Here is a 19,572-nt window from a genome sequence, read left to right as displayed (position 1 = left end):
CATTACTATTTTCTGGCAGATTAATGTACTTTTTCAGATTCCCTACATTTCACTGTGACACAGTGACAAGGTCTGGGGCTACTTAGGGAAAGAGCGATGAGGTAAGGCCCAATAACTTCAGTCCCCGAGGCCATCTTCAGTCCTCCTGCTCCACATTCCTGAAGACACCTGAAGGTGAAGGAAGCATGTTTGCTTTGCACACCCTAGGCACTTTGCGCCAAGACAAAACAAAGTACAGTGACTCGGGCATGGGCTTTCGCACGGGCTGGGTTAACATCTCCATGACTCTTCCATCATCTGAAAACTGAGAAATAGTAACCAGAATCTACTTCACAGGATTGTTGTAAGGATTAGATGAGTTAATACTGGGAAAAGACAGTGCCCAGCACAGGGGAACTAATATAAAAAGGTGAAGGAATCTACAGAAGCCTTCTCCTAACATCAGGATGGTTTCTGGCTAAATGCCTGGGCCCGCGCCACAGATCACACCAATCACCCCAGATGGAGATTTTTATTCTTAACTCCTTCGTGCCGATTTTAAAGCCTTTTCTGGCAACCCCATGTGACCACCAATCAATACTTGAGCTGGACTCTTTTTTCTGTCTTCCACATGTGGGGAAAGTCATGAACTCTTTAAGTATCTCTTCTGAAAGGACAGATTTCATTTCAATAATCATTTTATTAGTACAGAAGAATCCCCACTAGTATTTACATAGTGCAAAAAAGCTGTTATTACCCCCCAAATGTGATATAACAATTATCCTTCATAGAGCAAAAGATGAAAATCCCTTCATGTTATAACTCACACTAATTTTGCTAGTTTTTTATTAGAGCATTACAATTAAGACATTAAATTATAAACTTATGTGGTATGTTTAGAAATTAAATTATAAAATAATACAAATACTTTCAAGGTGTGATGTGCCAACAAAGTTTAAATTTTTCTCATTAGGATTCAGATTTCAGATTAGGCAAACAGTTTGGTTGATTCTGTGATGTATGTAAAGGTTGGAAGGGATGAGGGAGGAGGAAGATGTCTGTAAATAAATTATTTCACAGAATTTTTTTAAATCAAAAAAAGATAAACATTTTTAAATGGGTTAATGTTCTAACCTGTTGGCCCAACATACAGAAAATACATGGCAAGGGTGTTTTTTTAAGCAAACAGCAGCTTTACAAACAGTAATACTTCTTTATACATATATTAAAGTAACAATATGTTAAGATTGAACAGTTGTATGTTAAAGAGTTGAAAATGAATGTAGCATTCACTACTCATTTGCACATTTCAATTCCCACCCCTCCCTCCTCCCCCAGCTTATTTAGAAATCAGACAAGTACATATTTGGATATTAATTTCTCAGTATTTAAACTATGTGAATTCCTTTTGACTAATTCTTTTCGAAATACTGGAATCATATAAAATACCATCTCTGCAAAAACAACCTCCAGTCAAAGCCAGTAAAAACTTCTCAATGTATAACACACATTACTTTTCCATGTTTAGTCAAAAGAAATATATTACATCATTTACAAACATATTTAAACCAAAAATTAAGCTAATATGAACATTTGTCTTTTGAGAAGTAATCTTCACAGCAAACAAACCTACTGAAGCAGAAATCTAACTTTGGAAGTGTAATTCATATTTTAGTTAATATACTTATATACGGAAATAGAAATCTATTATTAATTATTGCCAGTAAAACCACCTCTACACATTAAGAAAAAGAATCACTATGTTTTTTTATTTCTTGTGATGATGAACCCTTACTCTTTCCACTGGATCTCTTTATAGGTCTTCAAAGAGCCAAGCACGCCCACTTCAAAAAATACATAAAAACTTTCCTGATTTTCGCAACTCCTCCAAAGTCTGTAATTCAATATTCCAAAATTTAAAGGAAACAAGTTACAAAGACGTGATTAATATTTATTTAAGCATGCTCTCAAAATGGTAACATTGCCTTTACTAATTCTTGGGTTGTCCTCTCAAGGTGACCTGTCTCATAAAAAGGCGATGGTGCCTTGGATTTGCTGGCAGAAGAGGTACTGCATATGCGAGAGCATTTACCGAACATAGAAATAAACACTTCTGAAGTCCATAGCAAAATTAAAAGTTACCAGTGTTCTGAAGATTTCCTCAACTTCTCTTTTGATACAAATGTCAAAAATCTAAAACGACAATTCATGTTCAGAAGAGATATAAAATATAAGAAACCTGTGAAAAGCCATCATCTCAAGGTCAAGAGTTATCTGAATCACTGACATTGAGCAAAGGAAATGTACACCATAAAAAGTATGAAAGTTTTGAAATTCACTTTTAAGACTGTCAGTAGTTCAAAACCTCTATCATTTCTTTAAATCAGTGAACACTTCCAAATGTGTAGAGACAGTAAGATCTGCCCCGTATAAATCCATGAGTACTATTTCAGAGGCTTCATTCCTTACCTGCTGTGTTCCTTTAAGTATTGGATATTTAGTGCCTAGGAAGTCTATACTGGAGAACAGTTTAGACAGGACAGTATAATAATGTCCCCTTTTAGCACAATAATAAAGTTGATTGACTAACATTTTCTACACAGCAATGCTCCTAAACTTTCACAATTCACAAATACTAAATCACCAACCAAGAATCCAATCTCTCCAGTAATTAAATGCCAGCATTATAAAACATCAAAACTAGCACAGTAGTCCCAATGAGTTCAGTAAAGAATCTGCCCAATTCTTCTCTCCTGCCTCTGTGAGGCAAAGCCCTGCCCCAGATAATCAGGGCAGGGAAAATACCCCTTCCTTCTCAGTTGTGTGCCTGCTTATGGAAGCTTGTAAGTGGGAAACTGGCATACACACACACACACACACACACGTGTGCATGGGGGGGGGGGCAGTTGGGGGTGGTGGGGAGTTGGATGGAAGACACAAAAAATACAGTTTGTCATTCTTCCACCATTACATAAACTTGTAAAGTCACTAAAGTCCAGGTGGTGACTGACTAGCAAATAAAACATTTAGCTCATTTATTGTCTCCTAAGCAGGTATACAAACTCCTAGAGAAGGGCAGAGATAAATAATAGTGAATAGACAATTAATACCTACATATCTGTATACTCTAAATCATCTAATAGTTTCAGCACAATTAGAACAACTTTCTCTTATCTTCTAAAACTTCCTCATCTAAGCCTTGATTATCAGGATACATGTCACAAGTTGTGCAAAGTTCCTTTCCCTGACCTCCTGACAGTAACTACGGTCATTGCTATGTGGAAGGTGCTCAAGGCTAGGTGCAAAATAGGTATCTTTTAAAAGGTGAAACGGTTTTGCACTCAGGACAAGTTTGGATACTCAATCAAATCCATATCTCAAATCAAGCGTCCTGAACCAGAAGCATGCAAGAGAACACGCCAGTATAAGACTTTGTTTCTGAAGAGTTTACATGTAAGTGCAGCAGTCATACAATCGGTTACAGTTATTCACCTGTCGAAATGTGCCTAACTTTTGTAAATAAGTCTATGTACAAGAGCATTCCTGAGGTAAGTAAGAAGCAAATATGAGAGAACCTGGAGGTCCTATCACGGGTGACTGTTCACTATTATAGACAGCATCTATCACTTTCCACAAATGAGGCTAGCTAGCTATAATCTAAGATGGTGGCTCCACTGCTAGCCGAAGTTTTGAAGACTCTGTTTTAGCCCATCCCAACATTAATTAATTACAATAATCAGTGACTTCTGACTAAACATTTGTGGACCACATAAAAGTTGCATCGATTTTTTAAACATACAACACTGGTGGACTTAGTTACCCTCAGCCTTTTATTTAGTTTTCTGACTCCACCCCCAGTTCTTTTTTAAAGAAGCCCAAACAACTTTTTGGTCAAATTAGAGTAGAGGAGGTGGAATCCTGAGGCAAACACTGATAACTGCTTCTATCCTGAGAACCTTGTTCTTTAATTTTCAAAATAACTTTAAGTAAGCATTTGAAATTTATTTTCTTTAAGATCTGGTCTTCTTTTTATCATTATTTTTGATTACAAAATAAGCTGAAACAGATCTGAATTTTCCACACAGTTCTTAGAAAGAAAGACACCTGGATGCTAATCAAAAGCTAAGCTACAGATCATAACAAAACAAGTAAAAGCTACAAAAATATTTGTTGGGAATTAAATACGTATATTAAATACTGGACAGTGCAAAATGTTGAGATGAAGCATAAATGGTAATGGCTGCAACCCTTCCACAGCTGGAGATAGAGAGCCGACATTTCCTGAGTTATGTAGTTTGGGTTGTGTAATTAGAATCAGAGTGCTCTTTGTTGAGCGAGCTGCAGTTGCTGGACTTCTGCTGCCCAGGACTGGCCTGCTGGTCAGCAGTCCATGCCTCACTGTCCATCCCTGGCTCCAGCACCTCGGGCGTCTCTGCTTCCTCTTCTCCACTTTGCTCTACATTGTCTTCCTCAGAACCATTAAGGGTTTTTCCAAGCTGAAGGGTTTCCATAGTTCTCTGGGTCTCTGAGACCCAAGACTCAATTCGACTATTGAGCTGCACTTCTACAGATATGGGTTCATGAGTGTAATCTTCCTCCTCCTCCTCATCTTCATCATCTTCTTCTTCAAGCATGCCAGGTACAAGAGTGCTGGTGGTGCTGGTGATGGAGGAATTCAAAAGGTCTCGGCAACTGCCATCCAAAGAGCCAGTCTCTGTACTCTGCTGTGAGGCCCATTCCAGGTCATCTGGCTTCACTTCCTCTTTATCACTTGCTGTGGATTTCCCAGCACTTGTAGCTGAGGTAGTACTGCCTGTAGCCACTAATGATGGCTGCTTACCAATAGGGGGTGTGTCAAATGGAAGTTTACTGGGTTTTTCAGAAGTGCTGTGCTTACAGGATACCTCTTTCTCATTTTCTGATGTTTCCAGTCCATCTGAAGTTTCCACCATGTTTCTCCAATTTGTTTCTACAAATATCAAGCAGATTTTTTAAAACGTTCTGGAACACTGTTTCAAAATCATGCAACTCTTTAAAAACCCCCAAATAAGAAAGAACAACAAAATATATAAATTTGTTGGCTTAGAAACTGGAAAAACTACAAATTTAGTTTGTTTAGTACTAGTTTGAGAGAGAGAGAGAGAGAGAGAGAGAGAGAGAGAGAGAAAGTGTGTGTGTGCACGCGTGTGTGTGTGTGTGTGTATTTCAGATGGAGTCTTGCTCTTTTAGGCTGGAATGCAGCAGCATGATTTTGGCTCACTGCAGCCTTGACCTCCTGGGCTCAAGCTATCCTCCTATCCTGAGCTCCCCAAATGCTGGGATTACAGGTGAGCCACTGTGCCCAACCTAATTTAAATGTTATAAAGGGAAAATAATTCCCAAAAATGTACATTCAAAATAAAGAAACAGGGAGGTAAAAATAAGTATATTAATGCTTCAGAATGCAAGAGATCTTATACCAACAGGAGCTCACTGGCACTCATAAATAAAATCCATACATTCATGAAAATCAATGAACTGCCTAACTTTTTTGTGGCCTAGAGGTGTACTGGGCTCAAGGACCCACAACCCAAGAGATAGAAGAGCCAAGATGTCCAGCAACAATAGTTCTGATTTCATGTGTTTGTACCATGCTCACTCAGCAAGTTATTTAAATTATCTTTTGGCCTGTAATGGGACATGTGTTTCCAATTATAAGCAAAGAATCCATCTATGCATTTCTAACATCTGTGAAAGGTTGTTTTATAACATATATATATAGCTTGGCTTACAAAGTGATTTTGGAAGACAAAAAAAGTATTATATACTAGAGTGGTGACAAACTAAATTATTTCTCATGATAGGAAATCAGTTGAAGGCAAAAAACATACCAATAATCCTTCTATCATATTGACATTACAGCTACTATTTGCAGTTTATAGGTGTCAGTTGTAGCAAACCTATTCACACTAATATGTTCACTATGGTTACCATCTATGGACGATATATTGATACAGAGCGTATTTTGGGCACTTCAAGTCAGGATACATTGTCTGGGAAAAAATTTCTTTCCTGAAGCTTCTTTAGCATAGAATGAGTCCTTTCCACTCTAATTTCTACCTCATGAAAAAACAAAGAAAGAAAGAAACAAACAAACAACACCTCCTTCTATATTCTCATTCTCAGCTAATGACATTATCATTTACACGATCTCAAAGCAGAAGAAACCTTATAGTAACCCTTGGTTCTACTTTTCTCTCCTATTAATATTATATCCCTTTAGTCCACTGAATTCACCACTATACCATGACACTGGTAGCTCAAAAACTACTAAATCTGTTTACTACTGCCTTAGCTCAGGCCTTCTTTTTCTTGCTGTTCATTTGTAGTATCTTCCTAACCAGTTTTGTGAATTGATTATATCATTGTCTAACTGGCTTTTTATCACCCTAGGATAGAATCCAAAATCCTTGGCGTGGCACAGCAAAGGCCTCCATGATCTGGCCCTTATCTATCACTCTGGTCCTATTTCATTCTGACCCTGAACCATGGGCCACACGCTCCCTGCTCAGTGTCATTTAAATTCTCACTGTTCCCTAAAGTTGGAACATAAGCTATACTCTTTCTGTAGATGTGTTTTCCTCCTTTCCCCTTCAGACTCCCATTCATCTTAAACTACTCTTAAATGTTAGTTCCTTCATGAAGTTTTTCCTGACTCCTGAGACAGGCAATCGCTAACCTGAACTCCCACAGCACTTTTTACATATACAGTCAAAAGCTCTCGTTTTGTGTTTGCTGTTTCACCTTCCTCATCCCTCCTCACTTCCACTCCAGCTCATCTCTGTGTCCCTATGACTGGCATATAGTAAGTGCTAGAAAAAAAACAAAAAAAAAAACAAACAAAAAAAAACCAAACAAACAAAAAGTCTAGTAAGTGAAAATGTTCCTACATATATTTAATTACATATAAAAAAAACCTCCGAAAGGCATAAAATGTCTTAAAATTTTAGATGCACATTAACATTTCCTTTCAACAGTTTTTTTTCTAAAGAGAAATCCAAGACCCCGAGATTAACTGATAACACCTAAAACCTTTAGGCAGAATATAGAAAAACCAAGGCTTCAATCTTTGAACACTTTGAATCTGGTGCTTTTTGAAAACATCACCTCCATCTCTGAGACCTTCTTTTTATACTACCTGTGTTTATTTGTGCCCGTATGAATATTATTTGTTACTCTGTCATCTGTCCAAACCCACAGCTTTATAGGTTTCTCTTATGGCTTGCCTTTGAGATGTGGCATTTCACTATATAGGGAGCATCGCGCTCATTTACAATGTTAGCACTTTCCCTTTATCTTCTTAATTTTCAACTAGTATCACTCCTGCAAAAGAAACATGTCTGCCTCCAAACCAGTATCACCTGCCCCTGGCCAATAGTTTCCTAAGCGCCCACAACAACTTGTAAATTGCCTCTGCTCTGAAGCTTTATTGAAAGCATTCCAAACATCTAACTACAATCACAGACAGGGAGGCCAGGAAGGGGAGTATGGGAAGAAAATGAGGACTCACTCTTTTTACATGTTAAATTTTAGGTGGCAACAAGCTATTTGATAACCTCCCAGAGAAAAGAAAAAAAGAATGAACAAAGAGTCAAATGAAAGAAGGTGGCTATACTATTTAAATTTTAAGAAAGGAAGAACAAAGAAAGTTACATAGGGAAAACAAATCATAAACTAAACCAAGAAAGAGAATTAAAGAGCTCAAAGTATTATAGACTATAAGGCAAAGAAACGACTGAGATGTAGACTTCAATAAACAAATGTTAAATATTAAGTACTATTTTTTAGTCTGTATCTCTTTTTGATTACAATCAGACTTTACTTAAGGCAAATATCACGTCTAGGTTTTACAAGCTTAGAGTGAAAAACATTCAGGTCTGTAGTTTACTTAGTAAATACAACATTAAAATTTTTTTTTTAATTTTTTTCTTTTTAAGATTAGTGCAATAGTGAGAAGCGGGGAAAGAGCAGAACAAAGGAGATCAATCTATAACTGACTGTGAACAAATTAGATAACTCACTACCTTCAGACCAGCCCTTAGGAAATATAAAATTTTAGTAACTGAGCATAAAGTATTGGAATAAAACTTCCTAGTGTTTACTTAGTGACAGGTCACAAGTACGGTGTGTTTTGCTTTTTAAAGCCCCCGAGGCTTTTTTAAAAATTTGGAACTGTGATTAAATTCCAGCGTCTCATAAGAAGTCTCAGTCCCAAATATTCTCCTGATTTTTAATGAACATGTTTAATGCAATGTTTTAAACCAAATTTCAAGCAACATTTGACTAATCAAGAATAATGATAGAAACAAAAGGCAGAATAGAAATCATCTCATAGTTTAGGTTATTTAAAATAGTATTCAACAACTTACCATATTCCTTTTCATTTACTTCAGAGATGGGTTCAGAAATGACACTGCAGAAAGAAATGGCACTTGCTGCAGAGGGGTTCCGAGAATGTCCCATGTGGTGTGGCACCTTCTTCACATTCTTCAAGGCTTCCTCAGCCTGCTCCTGTTCCATTGCTGCAACCATATCTTTATATGCTTTCCTGGCTTCCTCAGTGAGTTCTACTAACTTATTAAACAGGCTCTGAAAAGAAAGAGTATTTTGATTAATCCATTTTTTGTTATACTTTTTATTCCTATTATGGATAATAAATATCTCTACTGTTTGTTTCAGGGTCAGACACACTTTCAATGGGGATAAAATCCAAATGGTATGCAAACCACAGAACCTTATGAAATTACTCTATAACTTACATTTACTGTTTAATTCTCACAAGTCTGAGGAAATTTCTTGATTCCAACACTAGCCACTAAATGTGATATATTAAAAGTTCTTACAACATTCAACAAGTGCACTCTTCCTTTAGTGTCTGCCACTACAGAGGGTACAAAGATGACTGAACATCAACTCTACTCTCAAGGAACCTTCTATGTGGCTGGAAAAAGATGGTAAGAGACACCTATAATCCAAGGCATAATACCTTAAATGCCTTGAGAGGTGTAAAGTGTTACGGCTTTTAGATGAGACATCAACTCTAAACTGCTGGGCATCACTGAGGAAGTCATGAAGGGAAGATGACATCAGCATTGGCCTGGAAAACGGTACAATTTTGAGGGGTGAAATTAGGGCCTTCAAAGCCAAATATGCAAAATCATTAATAAAGCTACAGACATAAGAAAAGTATAAGGCTTGTTAGGGGAGCAGTAAAGAATCTTATCTGGGTTACAATATAAGGGAATGAGTGTATTCTGAGTGATGTTCAGGAATGTAGAAGGAGATGGCAATCTCTATAGGAATTAAATTTTCCTGTATTGTTTATTTTTTGGAAGAACTAGATGACAAAAGTAAGCTGGTGATAATATGGATAGCTAGGACCTTGAAGATGATGAAAAGATAACACAAGATAGAAAAGCATGACTACTGGGCCAAATGCAAATTAGAATATAGAGCCTGGAAGTAGAATACGGAGCTAAAAAAAACCGGAAGTTCTTTCATTGCTGAAACAAAAATAGGAACAAAATAAATAATTTCCGTGAAGTGGTAGGTATACTGAGCATACTCACATTTAATGAGATGGCAAAATTCGGCTGGGCATAGTGGCTCACGCCTGTAATCCCAGCACTTTGGAAGGCCAAGGTGGGTGGATCACCTGAAGATAGGAGTTCGAGACCAGCCCTGACCAACAAAGAGAAACCCTATCTCTACTAAAACTACAAAATTAGCCAGGCATGGTGGTGCATGCCTGTAATCCCAGCTACTCGGGAGGCTGAGGCAGGAGAATCACTTGAACCCAGGAGGCAGAGGTTGCGGTGAGCCGAGATCATGCCATTGCACTCCAGCCTGGGCAACAAGAGTGAAACTCCACCTCAAAAAAAATTAATAATAGTAAGATGGCAAAATTCATATAGCATTAAAGTTGTACTTCAATAACTATGATACCTAATAATGTCCAAAGATTTAAGTTTCCACAGCCACCAGGCCAATCTATATGACTTTTAGTTATGCCATAATTCTACAGCATCCCACTCCTGTTAAATGACCAATTTAGTATCACAATGCAACATACAACATTAAGTAAAGAATTTCAAAGAATTAAACATAACCTGGACATTTTTGAGAATCTGTTTAATTTTATAGTAAGTATAAACCTTGAGATGAAAGCATGGCAAAAAGTGCTACATTGCTGTAGAATAATACGTCTCTGAAAATTCATCTCAAGAAGGAAAAATATAAGTAGCTTCCTTTATCCAGCTGCACTTTAAACCGTTTAAAATAGCAGGTATAATATAGGATGCTGCTAATTGTATTAATTTTGAAGAGTGGTGGGTGTTACCTACTGGTAGTGTAAAAAAATATATTCAGGATTTATTATTTTTAAAAAGGAAGACAGATTCTGTTAAAAAAAAATGACAGCCCCTATGTGGTTACATGTAACAGGCTTGACAAATATTTGCAGTGTTTAATAAACCATGCATTGAAGTGAAAACAGTAAAAAGAAAATATGCAAATGGATATGTGAGTTTAACATTGGTTTTACAATATAAAAAAAGAAATAAATTGCTAGGAATAAAAGAATATAAGGAAAGAGAAGAAAAACTGAAGAGAGATGCTAAGATCAAGGAATAAAAGCCTTGAATGTGAGGGTAAAGAATGGAAGCTTAATTCAAAGATTAGTTGTATAAGATGGTAAAAGTAACAGGTGCACTACCATTCACTGTGAATAGACATACTTGATAATATACCAAGCTGGTCTGGAACTCCTGGGGTCAAGCGCTCCTCCCACGTCAGCCTCCCAAGTGACTGGGCTAACAGGCAAGAAATTCTTACATATAGTCTAGCATAGTGGGCAGATATACATCTATCTCACAATTTCATTCAACAAACATTTATTGCCTGCTTATACTCAAGTAATGTGAAAGGTGTCAGGAATATAAAGACAAAGGAAGGGGGCTGTCACCAAGGAATTCACAGTTAAAGGGAAAGAAACATACATAACCTACAGCAAGGCAGTGTGTTATGCTAAACGTGACAAAAGCATGGGCTATTGTGGGAGCACAAATATTATTTATATGCTCATAGAGCAGGTGGGTAGAGAATTTCATGGGTGGTGGGAAAGAAACAGAATGGACAGGGGAATGCAGGATATGCAAACATGGTGACTGGATAGACACACAAAAATAGTGTGGTTGGCAAAAACAGTCTGTCAATGATATCACAAAGTACTTTAGAATCACCTTCGTAAAAAAACAGTCTTAAACACTACAGTTGATGAGCATTATGCTAAATTAATAACCATTATATTATCAGCTCCTATAGATAAAGATCAATATTAGCAGATTGCCAGAGAGATGATAGTTGATAGTATCATGGGTACAACTATTGTGACAATTGGTTTAGAAATTCCATTTTCTAAAGGAAAATCCCTTCCAATTAAAGGATTCTTTTGTCTCCTGATTCCTAGTAGCACAAAATATACCCATCTAGAGACTGAAGAAATTACATTACATAATATCAGATATCTTTAACCGGCAGTAAAATAAATTACCAAGTACTATGCAGTTGAGCCCGGAAGAAAAAAACCACTTTGGCAGAAATAGGAACTAAAACCTTTTCAAAATGCTTTAAGATTCATCTACATAAATCTTTTCCACCACTAAAAAAGGAAATGTAATACTCAAAAAATTTCCACTCATTCTTTGAGGGTTGTCAACTCACTCCTTCAAATGCTTAAACATAACACTGGCATATGTCAATTGAAAAATGTGCTATCTGGGGGATGTGCTGGAGAGCAAGAGTGTGTGTCTTCTAAATTCTTACCTCAGCACCAAAGTAGTTGAAGATTCCCACTACGCTAACAGGAACCAGCTTGTTCACACAGCGTCCTAGTGCTTTCCTTCCAAGGGCAAACACAAAAGGAATTTCTTGTTCCCGAGCCATGGCTATAACATTATAGAGGGCCTCATCTAGACCACCTGAGAAAATCAACACACACAAAGGCTTTTAGTTGTTGCCTACATGGAGCTAATTGCACACCTGACAGCTAAAGCATAAAACATTGCAGCAAAGAATTCTATGAACGCTTGTAGCACTTACGCTGTTACACACATTATCCTATTTGATTTTATACTACATATGGAAGTATATATGTATTTTCTTTCTCCCCTATTAAATTCCAAATTCCCTTAAATCCAGTGTTTTTCTTTCTCCATAGGGATTAGCATAGCAGCAATCAAACTGCAATTCAGCAAATATTATAAAGAAATTAATTAAAATTGTTAATGGCTGACTCGCAAATCTTTCAGTTCAAGAAAAGCTCTCTCACAATGCAATGAGATCGATTATACATTACTGGTCTCACTGATATTCCTCGCCATGCATATGCCTACTACTTCTACCTGCTTTGTCTACTATGGTCACCTAAAGTTGCCCATCAAAAAGGACAAATAAGGATGCATGATGTAGTTCAAAGTACTTGTGTGCTGGTTTGCATAAGTGCCTCTAAATGAAACTGCTGCTGAGAGACAAATCACCACCATAAAATTTTAAAAGCAGAATATATTTGCAGAAGAAATGCATTCTGGCTAGACCTCCATCTGATCACAACAGAAGGGACAGTTGGTGGGCCAAACTGAAATCTTCCACTGGTGTTCATACATGAGGATTTTATTTACAATCCAGTCTCAATTCTACTACTTAATTTCAGGTATTGAAAGACTGCATTTTCTTTTCTCATGCTCCAATAGTCTGCTTTATACCTAAACTCTGATGAGAAAGACATATGGCTTCCACTTTATATTCACTGAATATCCTACAGCTATACTATCAAAACACTTCAAAAGCAAAAAGCGCATACCTTTTGACTGGATTTTTTCACAGTTTGGAGAAATTATAACACACTTGATCTTGTTTAACTTCATATGTTTGGTAACTTCTCTTAGACCCATAACGAGTCGTCTCCTTGCTTTTGCTCTCACAGGATCTTTTTGGTAGATGCGTTCCTGGAAACTGACAAGCTCTTGGAGAAGAAGAGTCACACATTCATCAATCTCTTTACAAAGAACCTGATTACAATACCTGTAAAGAAAACCAAAATGGGTAACTCCATCCTAATTTTTCCCCTATAGTTATAAAACTACATTAAGGAAATATCTCTAAGAGAAAATATATCTGGCAAGAAGTTTTCATGAAAAGTCTTTTAAAGAAGCGTTTAAAACTTCTTAAATTCTTCAGTCAATTACAAAAACAGAAGGGTGATACAGATATTCCTTGTTTCTGCATTTCAAATAGGCAGATTTGATTCCGAAATTTTTTTTAAGTATTCAATAAATGCTTGCTTTTATTATGACACTGGTTTTATTCATCACTTTATCCCCATCACCTAGAAAAAGGCACATACTAAGCACTCAAAAATATCTGATAAATCAACAAATATATTTGTTGTCTTCCACGTTGTATTTTTTTTTTTAATTATCCTTTAAGTTCTGGGATACACGTGCAGAATATGCAGGTTTGTTACATAGGTATACACGTGTCATGGTGGTTTGCTGCATCCATCAACCTGTCATCTACATTAGGTATTTCTCCTAATGCTATCCCTCTCCACCCCCCACCCCGACAGGCTCCGGTGTGTGATGTTCCCCTCCCCGTGTCCATGTGTTCTAATTGTTCAACTCCCACTTACGAGTGAAAACATGCAGTGTTTGGTTTTCTGTTCCTATGTTAGTTTGCTGAGAATCATGGTTTCCAGCTTCATCCATGTCCCTGCAAAGAACATGAACTCATCCTTTTTTATGGCTGTATAGTATTCCATGGTGTGTATGTGTCACATTTTCTTTATCCAGTCTATCACTGATGGGCATTTGGGTTGGTTCCAAGTCTTTGCTATTGTGAATAGTGCTGCAATAAACATACGTGTGCATGTGTCTTTATAGTAGAGTGATTTAGAATCCTTTGGGTATAGACCCAGTAATGCGATTGCTGGGTCAAATGGTATTTCTGATTCTAGATCCTTGAGGAATCGACACAGTCTTCCACAATGGTTGAACTAATTTACACTCATACCAACTGTGTAAAAGCACTCCTATTTCTCTGCATCCTCTCTAGTGTCTGTTGTTTCCTGACTTTTTAATGACTGCCATTCTAACTGGCATGAGATGGTATCTCATGGTGGTTTTGACTTGCATTTCTCTAATGACCAGCGATGATGAGTTTTCATGTTTCTTGGCCGCATAAATGTCTTGTTTTGAGAAGTGTCTGTTCATATCCTTTGCCCACTTTTTGATGGGGTTGTTTTTTCTTGTAAATTTGTTTAAGTTCTTTGTAGATTCTAATACTAGCCCTTTGTCAGATGGATAGATTGCAAAAATTTTCTCCCATTCTGTAGGCTGCCTGTTCACTCTGATGATAGTTTCTTTTGCTGTGCAGAAGCTCTTCAGTTTAACTAGATCCCATTTGTCAATTTTGGCTTTTGTTGCCATTACTTTTGGTGTTTTAGTCATGCAGTCTTTGCCCATGCCTATGTCCTGAATGCTACTGCCTAGGTTTTCTTCCAGGTTTTTTATGGTTTTAGGTTTTATGTTTAAGCCATTACTCCATTTTGAGTTAACTTTTGTATAAGGTGTAAGAAAGGGGTCCCGTTTTAGTTTTCTGCATATGGCTAGCCAGTTTTCCCAACACCATTTATTAAATAGGGAATCCTTTCCCCATTGCTTGTTTTTGTCATGTTTGTCAAAGATCAGATGGTGGTAGATGTTTGGAGTTATTTCTGAGGCCTCTGTTCTGTTCCATTGGTCTATGTATCTGTTTTGGTACCAGTACCATGCTGCTTTGGTTACTGTAGCCTTGTAGTAAAGTTTGAAGTCCGGTAGTGTGATGCCTCCAGCTTTGTTCTTTTTGTTTAGGATTGTCTTGGCTATATAGGCTCTTTTTTGGTTCCATATGAAGTTTAAAGTAGTTTTTTCTAATTCTGTGAAGAAAGTCTATGGTAGCTTGATGGGGGTAGCACTGAATCTATAAATTACTTTGGGCAGTATGGCCATTTTCACAATACTGATTCTTCCTATCCATGAGTATGGAATGTTTTTCCATTTGTTTGTGTCCTCTCATTTCCTTGAGCAGTGGTTTGTAGTTCTCCTTGAAGAGGTCCTTCACATCCCTTGTTAAGTTGGATTCCTAGGTATTTTATTCTCTTAGTAGCAATTGTGAATGGGAGTTCACTCATGATTTGGCTCTCTGTTTGTCTATTATTGGTGTATAGGAATGCTTGTGATTTTTGCACATTGATTTTGTATCCTGAGACTTTGCTGAAGTCGCTTATCAGCTTAAGGAGATTTGGGGCTGAGATGATGGGGTTTTCTAAATATACAATCATGTCATCTGCAAACAGGGACAATTTGACTTCCTCTCTTCCTATTTGAATACGCTTTATTTCTTTCTCTTGCCTGATTGCCCTGGCCAGAACTTCCAACACTATGCTGAATAGGAGTGGTAAGAGAGAGGGCATCCTTGTCTTGTGTTGGTTTTCAAAGGGAATGCTTCCAGCTTTTGCCCATTCAGTATGATATTGGCTGTGGGTTTGTCACAAATAGCTCTTATTATTTTGAGATACATTCCATCAATACCTAGTTTTTTGGGAGTTTTTAGCATGAAGGGCTGTTGAATTTTATCGAGGGGCTTTTCTGCATCTATTGAGATAATCATGTGAGTTTTATCATTGGATCTGTTTATGTGATGGATTATGTTTATTGATTTGCATATGGTGGACCAGCCTTGCATCGAAGGGATGAAGCCGACTTGATCGTGGTGGATAAGCTTTTTGATGTGCTGCTGGATTTGTTTTGCCAGTATTTTATTGAGGATTTTTGCATCGATGTTCATCAGGGATATTGGCCTGAAATTTTCTTTTTTTGTTGTGTGTCTGCCAGGTCTTGGTATCAGGATGAAGCAGGCCTCATAAAATGAGTTAGGGAGGAGTCCCTCTTTTTCTATTGTTTGGAATAGTTTCAGAAGGAATGGTACCAGCTCCTCTTTGTAACTCTGGTAGAATTCAGCTGTGAATCTATCCGGTTCTGGGTTTTTGGCTGGTAGGCTATTAATTACTGCCTCAATTTCAGAACTTGTTATTGCTCTATTCAGGGATTCGACTTCTTCCTGGTTTAGTCTTGGGAGGGTGTATGTGTCCAGGAAATTATCCATTTCTTCTAGATTTTCTAGTTTATTTGCATAGAGGTGTTTATAGTATTCTCTGATGGTAGTTTGTATTTCTATGGGATCAGTGGTGATATCCCCTTTATCATTTTTTATTGTGTCTATTTGATTCTTCTCTCTTTTCTATTAGTCTGGCTAGTGGTCTATTTTGTTAACCTTTTCAAAAAACCAGCTCCTAGATTCATTGATTGTTTGAAGGGTTTTTTTGTGTCTCTGTCTCCTTTAGTTCTGCTCTGATCTCAGTTATTTCTTGTCTTCTGCTAGTTTTTCAGTTTGTTTGCTCTTGCTTCTCTAGTTCTTTTAATTGTGACGCTAGGGTGTTGATCTGAGATCTTTCCCACTTTCTCCTGTGGGGATTTAGTGCTATAAATTTTCCTCTAAACACTGCTTTAGCTGTGTCCCAGAGATTCTAGTACATTGTGTCTTTGTTCTCATTGGTTTCAAAGAACTTATTTATCTCTGCCTTAATTTCGTTATTTACCCAGTAGTCATTCAGGAACATGTTGTTCAGTTTCCATGTAGTTGTGCAGTTTTGAGTGAGTTTCTTAATCCTGAGTTCTAATTTGACTGCACTTGTTTTGAGAGACTGTTTTTTATGATTTCCATTCTTTTGCATTTGCTGAGGAGGGTTTTACGTTCCAATTATGTGGTCAATTTTAGAATAAGTGCCATGTGGTGCTGAGAAGAATGTATAATTTGTGATTTGGGGTGGAGAGTTACGTAGACGTTTAATAGGTCCGCTTGGTCCAGAGCTGAGTTCAAGTCTTAAATATCCTTATTAATTTTCTGTCTTGTTGATCTAATATTGACAGTGGGGTATTAAAGTCTCCCACTATTGGCTGGGTGCAGTGGCTCACGCCTGTAATCCCAGCACTTTGGGAGACCAAGGTGGGTGGATCACCCGAGGTCAGAACACTAAGACCAGCCTGGCCAACATGGTGAAACCCTGTCTCTACTAAAAATACAAAAATTAGCCAGGCGTGGTGGCATGGGCCTGTAGTCCCAGCTATTCAGGAGGCTGAGGCAGGAGAATCGCTTGAACTTGGGAGGTAGAGGTTGCAATAAGCCGAGATAGCGCCACTGCACTCCAGCCTGGGTGACAGAGCAAGACTCCATCTCAAAAAAAAAGTCTCCCACTATTGTTGTGTGGGAGTCTAAGTCTCTTTGTAGGTCTCTAAGGACTTGCTTTATGAATCTGGGTGCTCTTGTATTGGGTGCATATATATTTGGGATAGTTAGCTCATCTTGATGCACTGATCCCTTTACCATTATGTAATGTCCTTCTTTGTCTCTTTTGATCTTATTGGTTTAAAGTCTGTTTTATCAGAGAGGAGGATTGCAACCCCTGCTTTTTTTTTTTGCTTTCCATTTGCTTGGTAAATATTCCTCCATCCTTTTATTTTGAGCCTATGTGTGTCTTTGCATGTGAGATGGGTCTCCTGAATACAGGACACCGATGGCTCTTGACTCTTTATCCAATTTGACAGTCCGTGTCTTTTAATTGGGGCATTTAGCCCATTTACATTTACAGTTAATATTGTTATGTGTGAATCTGATCCTGTCATTATGATGCTAGCTGGTTATTTTGCCCCTTAGTTGATGCAGTTTCTTCATAGTGTCGATGGTCTACAATTTGGTATGTTTTTACAGTGGCTGGTACTGGTTTTTCCTTTCCATATTTAGTGCTTCCTTCAGGAGCTCTTGTAAGGGAGGCCTGGTGGTGACAAAATCTCTCAGCATTTACTTGTCTGTATAGGATTTTATTTCTCCTTTGTTTATGAAGCTCAGTTTGGCTGAATTTGAAATTCTGGGTTGAAAATTCTTTTCTTTTAAGAATGTTGAATATTGGTCCCACTCTGGCTTGTAGGGTTTCTGCAGAGAGATCTGCTGTTAGTCTGCTGGGTTTCCCTTTGTGGGTAACCCGACCTTTCTCTCTGGCTGCCCTTAACATTTTTTCCTTCATTTCAACCTTGGTGAATCTGATGCTTTGTGTCTTGGGTTTATTATTCTCGAGGAGTATCTTTGTGGTGTTCTCTGTATTTCCTGAATTTGAATGTTGGCCTGTCATGCTAGGTTGGGGAAGTTCTGGATAATATCCTGAAGAGTGTTTTCCAACTTGGTTCCATTCTCGTCGTCACTTTCAGGTACACCAATCTAACGTAGGTTTGGCCTTTTCATATATTTCATATTTCTTGGAGGCTTTGTTCGTTCCTTTTCATTCTTTTTTCTCTAATCTTGTCTTTACAATTTATTTCATTAATTTCATCTTCAATCACTGATATCCTTTCTTCCGCTCGATTGATTCAGCTATTGATACTTGTGTATACTTCACGAAGTTCTTGTGCTGTTTTTCAGCTCCATCAGGCAATTTATTATGTTCTCTAAACTAGTTATTCTAGTTAGCAATTCCTCTTACCTTTTTTCAAGGTTCTTAGCTTCCTTGCATTGAAGTAGAACATACTCCTTTAGCTCGGAGGAGTTTGTTATTACCCACCTTCTGAAGCCTACTTCTGTCAATTTGTCAAACTCATTCTTCGTCCAGTTTTGTTCCCTTGCTGGCGAGGAGTTGTGATCCTTTGGAGGAGAAGAGGCGTTCTGGTTTTTGGAATTTTCAGCCTTTTTGCGCTGGTTTTTCCTCATCTTTGTGGATTTATCTACCTTTGGTCTTTGATGTTGGTGACCTTCAGTGGGGTTTTTGTGTGGACATCCTTTTTGTTGATGTTGATGCTATTCCTTTCTGTTTGTTAGTTTTCCTTCTAACAGTCAGGCCCCTCTGCTGCAGGTCTGCTGGAGTTTGCTGGAGTTCCACTCCAGACCCTTTTTGCCTGGGTATCACCAGCAGAGGCTACAGAACAGCAAAGATTGCTGCCAGTTCCTTCCTCTGGAAGCTTCGTCCCAGAAGGGCACCCACCAGATGCCAGCCGGAGCTCTCCTGTTATGAGGTTTCTGTCAACCCCTGTTGGGAGGTGTTTCCCATTCAGAGGCTCAGGGGTCAGGGACCCACTTGAGGAGGCAGTCTGTCCCTTAGCAGAGCTCAAGTGCTGTGCTGGGAGATCCGCTGCTCCTTTCAGAGCCAGCAGACAGGAACACTTAAGTCTGCTGAAGCTGCGTCCACAGCTGCCCCTTCCCCCAGGTGCTCTGATCCAGGCAGATGGGAGTTTTATCTGTAAGCCCGTGACTGGGCTGCTGCCTTTCTTTCAGAGATGCCATGCCCAGAGAGGAGGGATCTAGAGAGGCAGTCTGGCTACAGCGGCTTTGCCAAGCTTGATTCGGATAGATTTTATGTAAAGGATAAGTTAACCTAAGGACTATCAGAATTACTAATTATTAAATTCCTAAGGA

General features: G+C 38.1%; 1 protein-coding gene across 2 annotated transcripts in view; it reads right to left on the bottom strand.

The window, feature by feature from the left end:
• Positions 1-659: 659 nt before the first annotated feature.
• LOC105490648 (SECIS binding protein 2 like) overlaps positions 660-19,572 on the bottom strand; it is a 98,255-nt gene continuing 79,342 nt past the window's right edge. Inside the window, exons 15-18 of one of the 2 annotated variants that reach the window (XM_011756492.2) lie at positions 12,878-13,098; positions 11,842-11,996; positions 8,388-8,607; positions 660-4,948 (exon numbers count right to left, since the gene is read on the bottom strand). In XM_011756492.2, coding sequence (XP_011754794.1) covers positions 4,266-4,948; positions 8,388-8,607; positions 11,842-11,996; positions 12,878-13,098 — 1,279 coding nt within the window. In that variant the 3' untranslated portion in view covers positions 660-4,265. The remainder of the gene's footprint in view (positions 4,949-8,387; positions 8,608-11,841; positions 11,997-12,877; positions 13,099-19,572) is intronic. The other variant, XM_011756498.3, reaches the window with a different exon arrangement.

Source organism: Macaca nemestrina, chromosome 7 (genome assembly GCF_043159975.1).
Source record: "Macaca nemestrina isolate mMacNem1 chromosome 7, mMacNem.hap1, whole genome shotgun sequence".
Taxonomy (NCBI): domain Eukaryota; kingdom Metazoa; phylum Chordata; class Mammalia; order Primates; family Cercopithecidae; genus Macaca; species Macaca nemestrina.
Note: the sequence above shows the minus strand (reverse complement) of the source record. Positions and strands in the feature narration are given on the sequence as shown.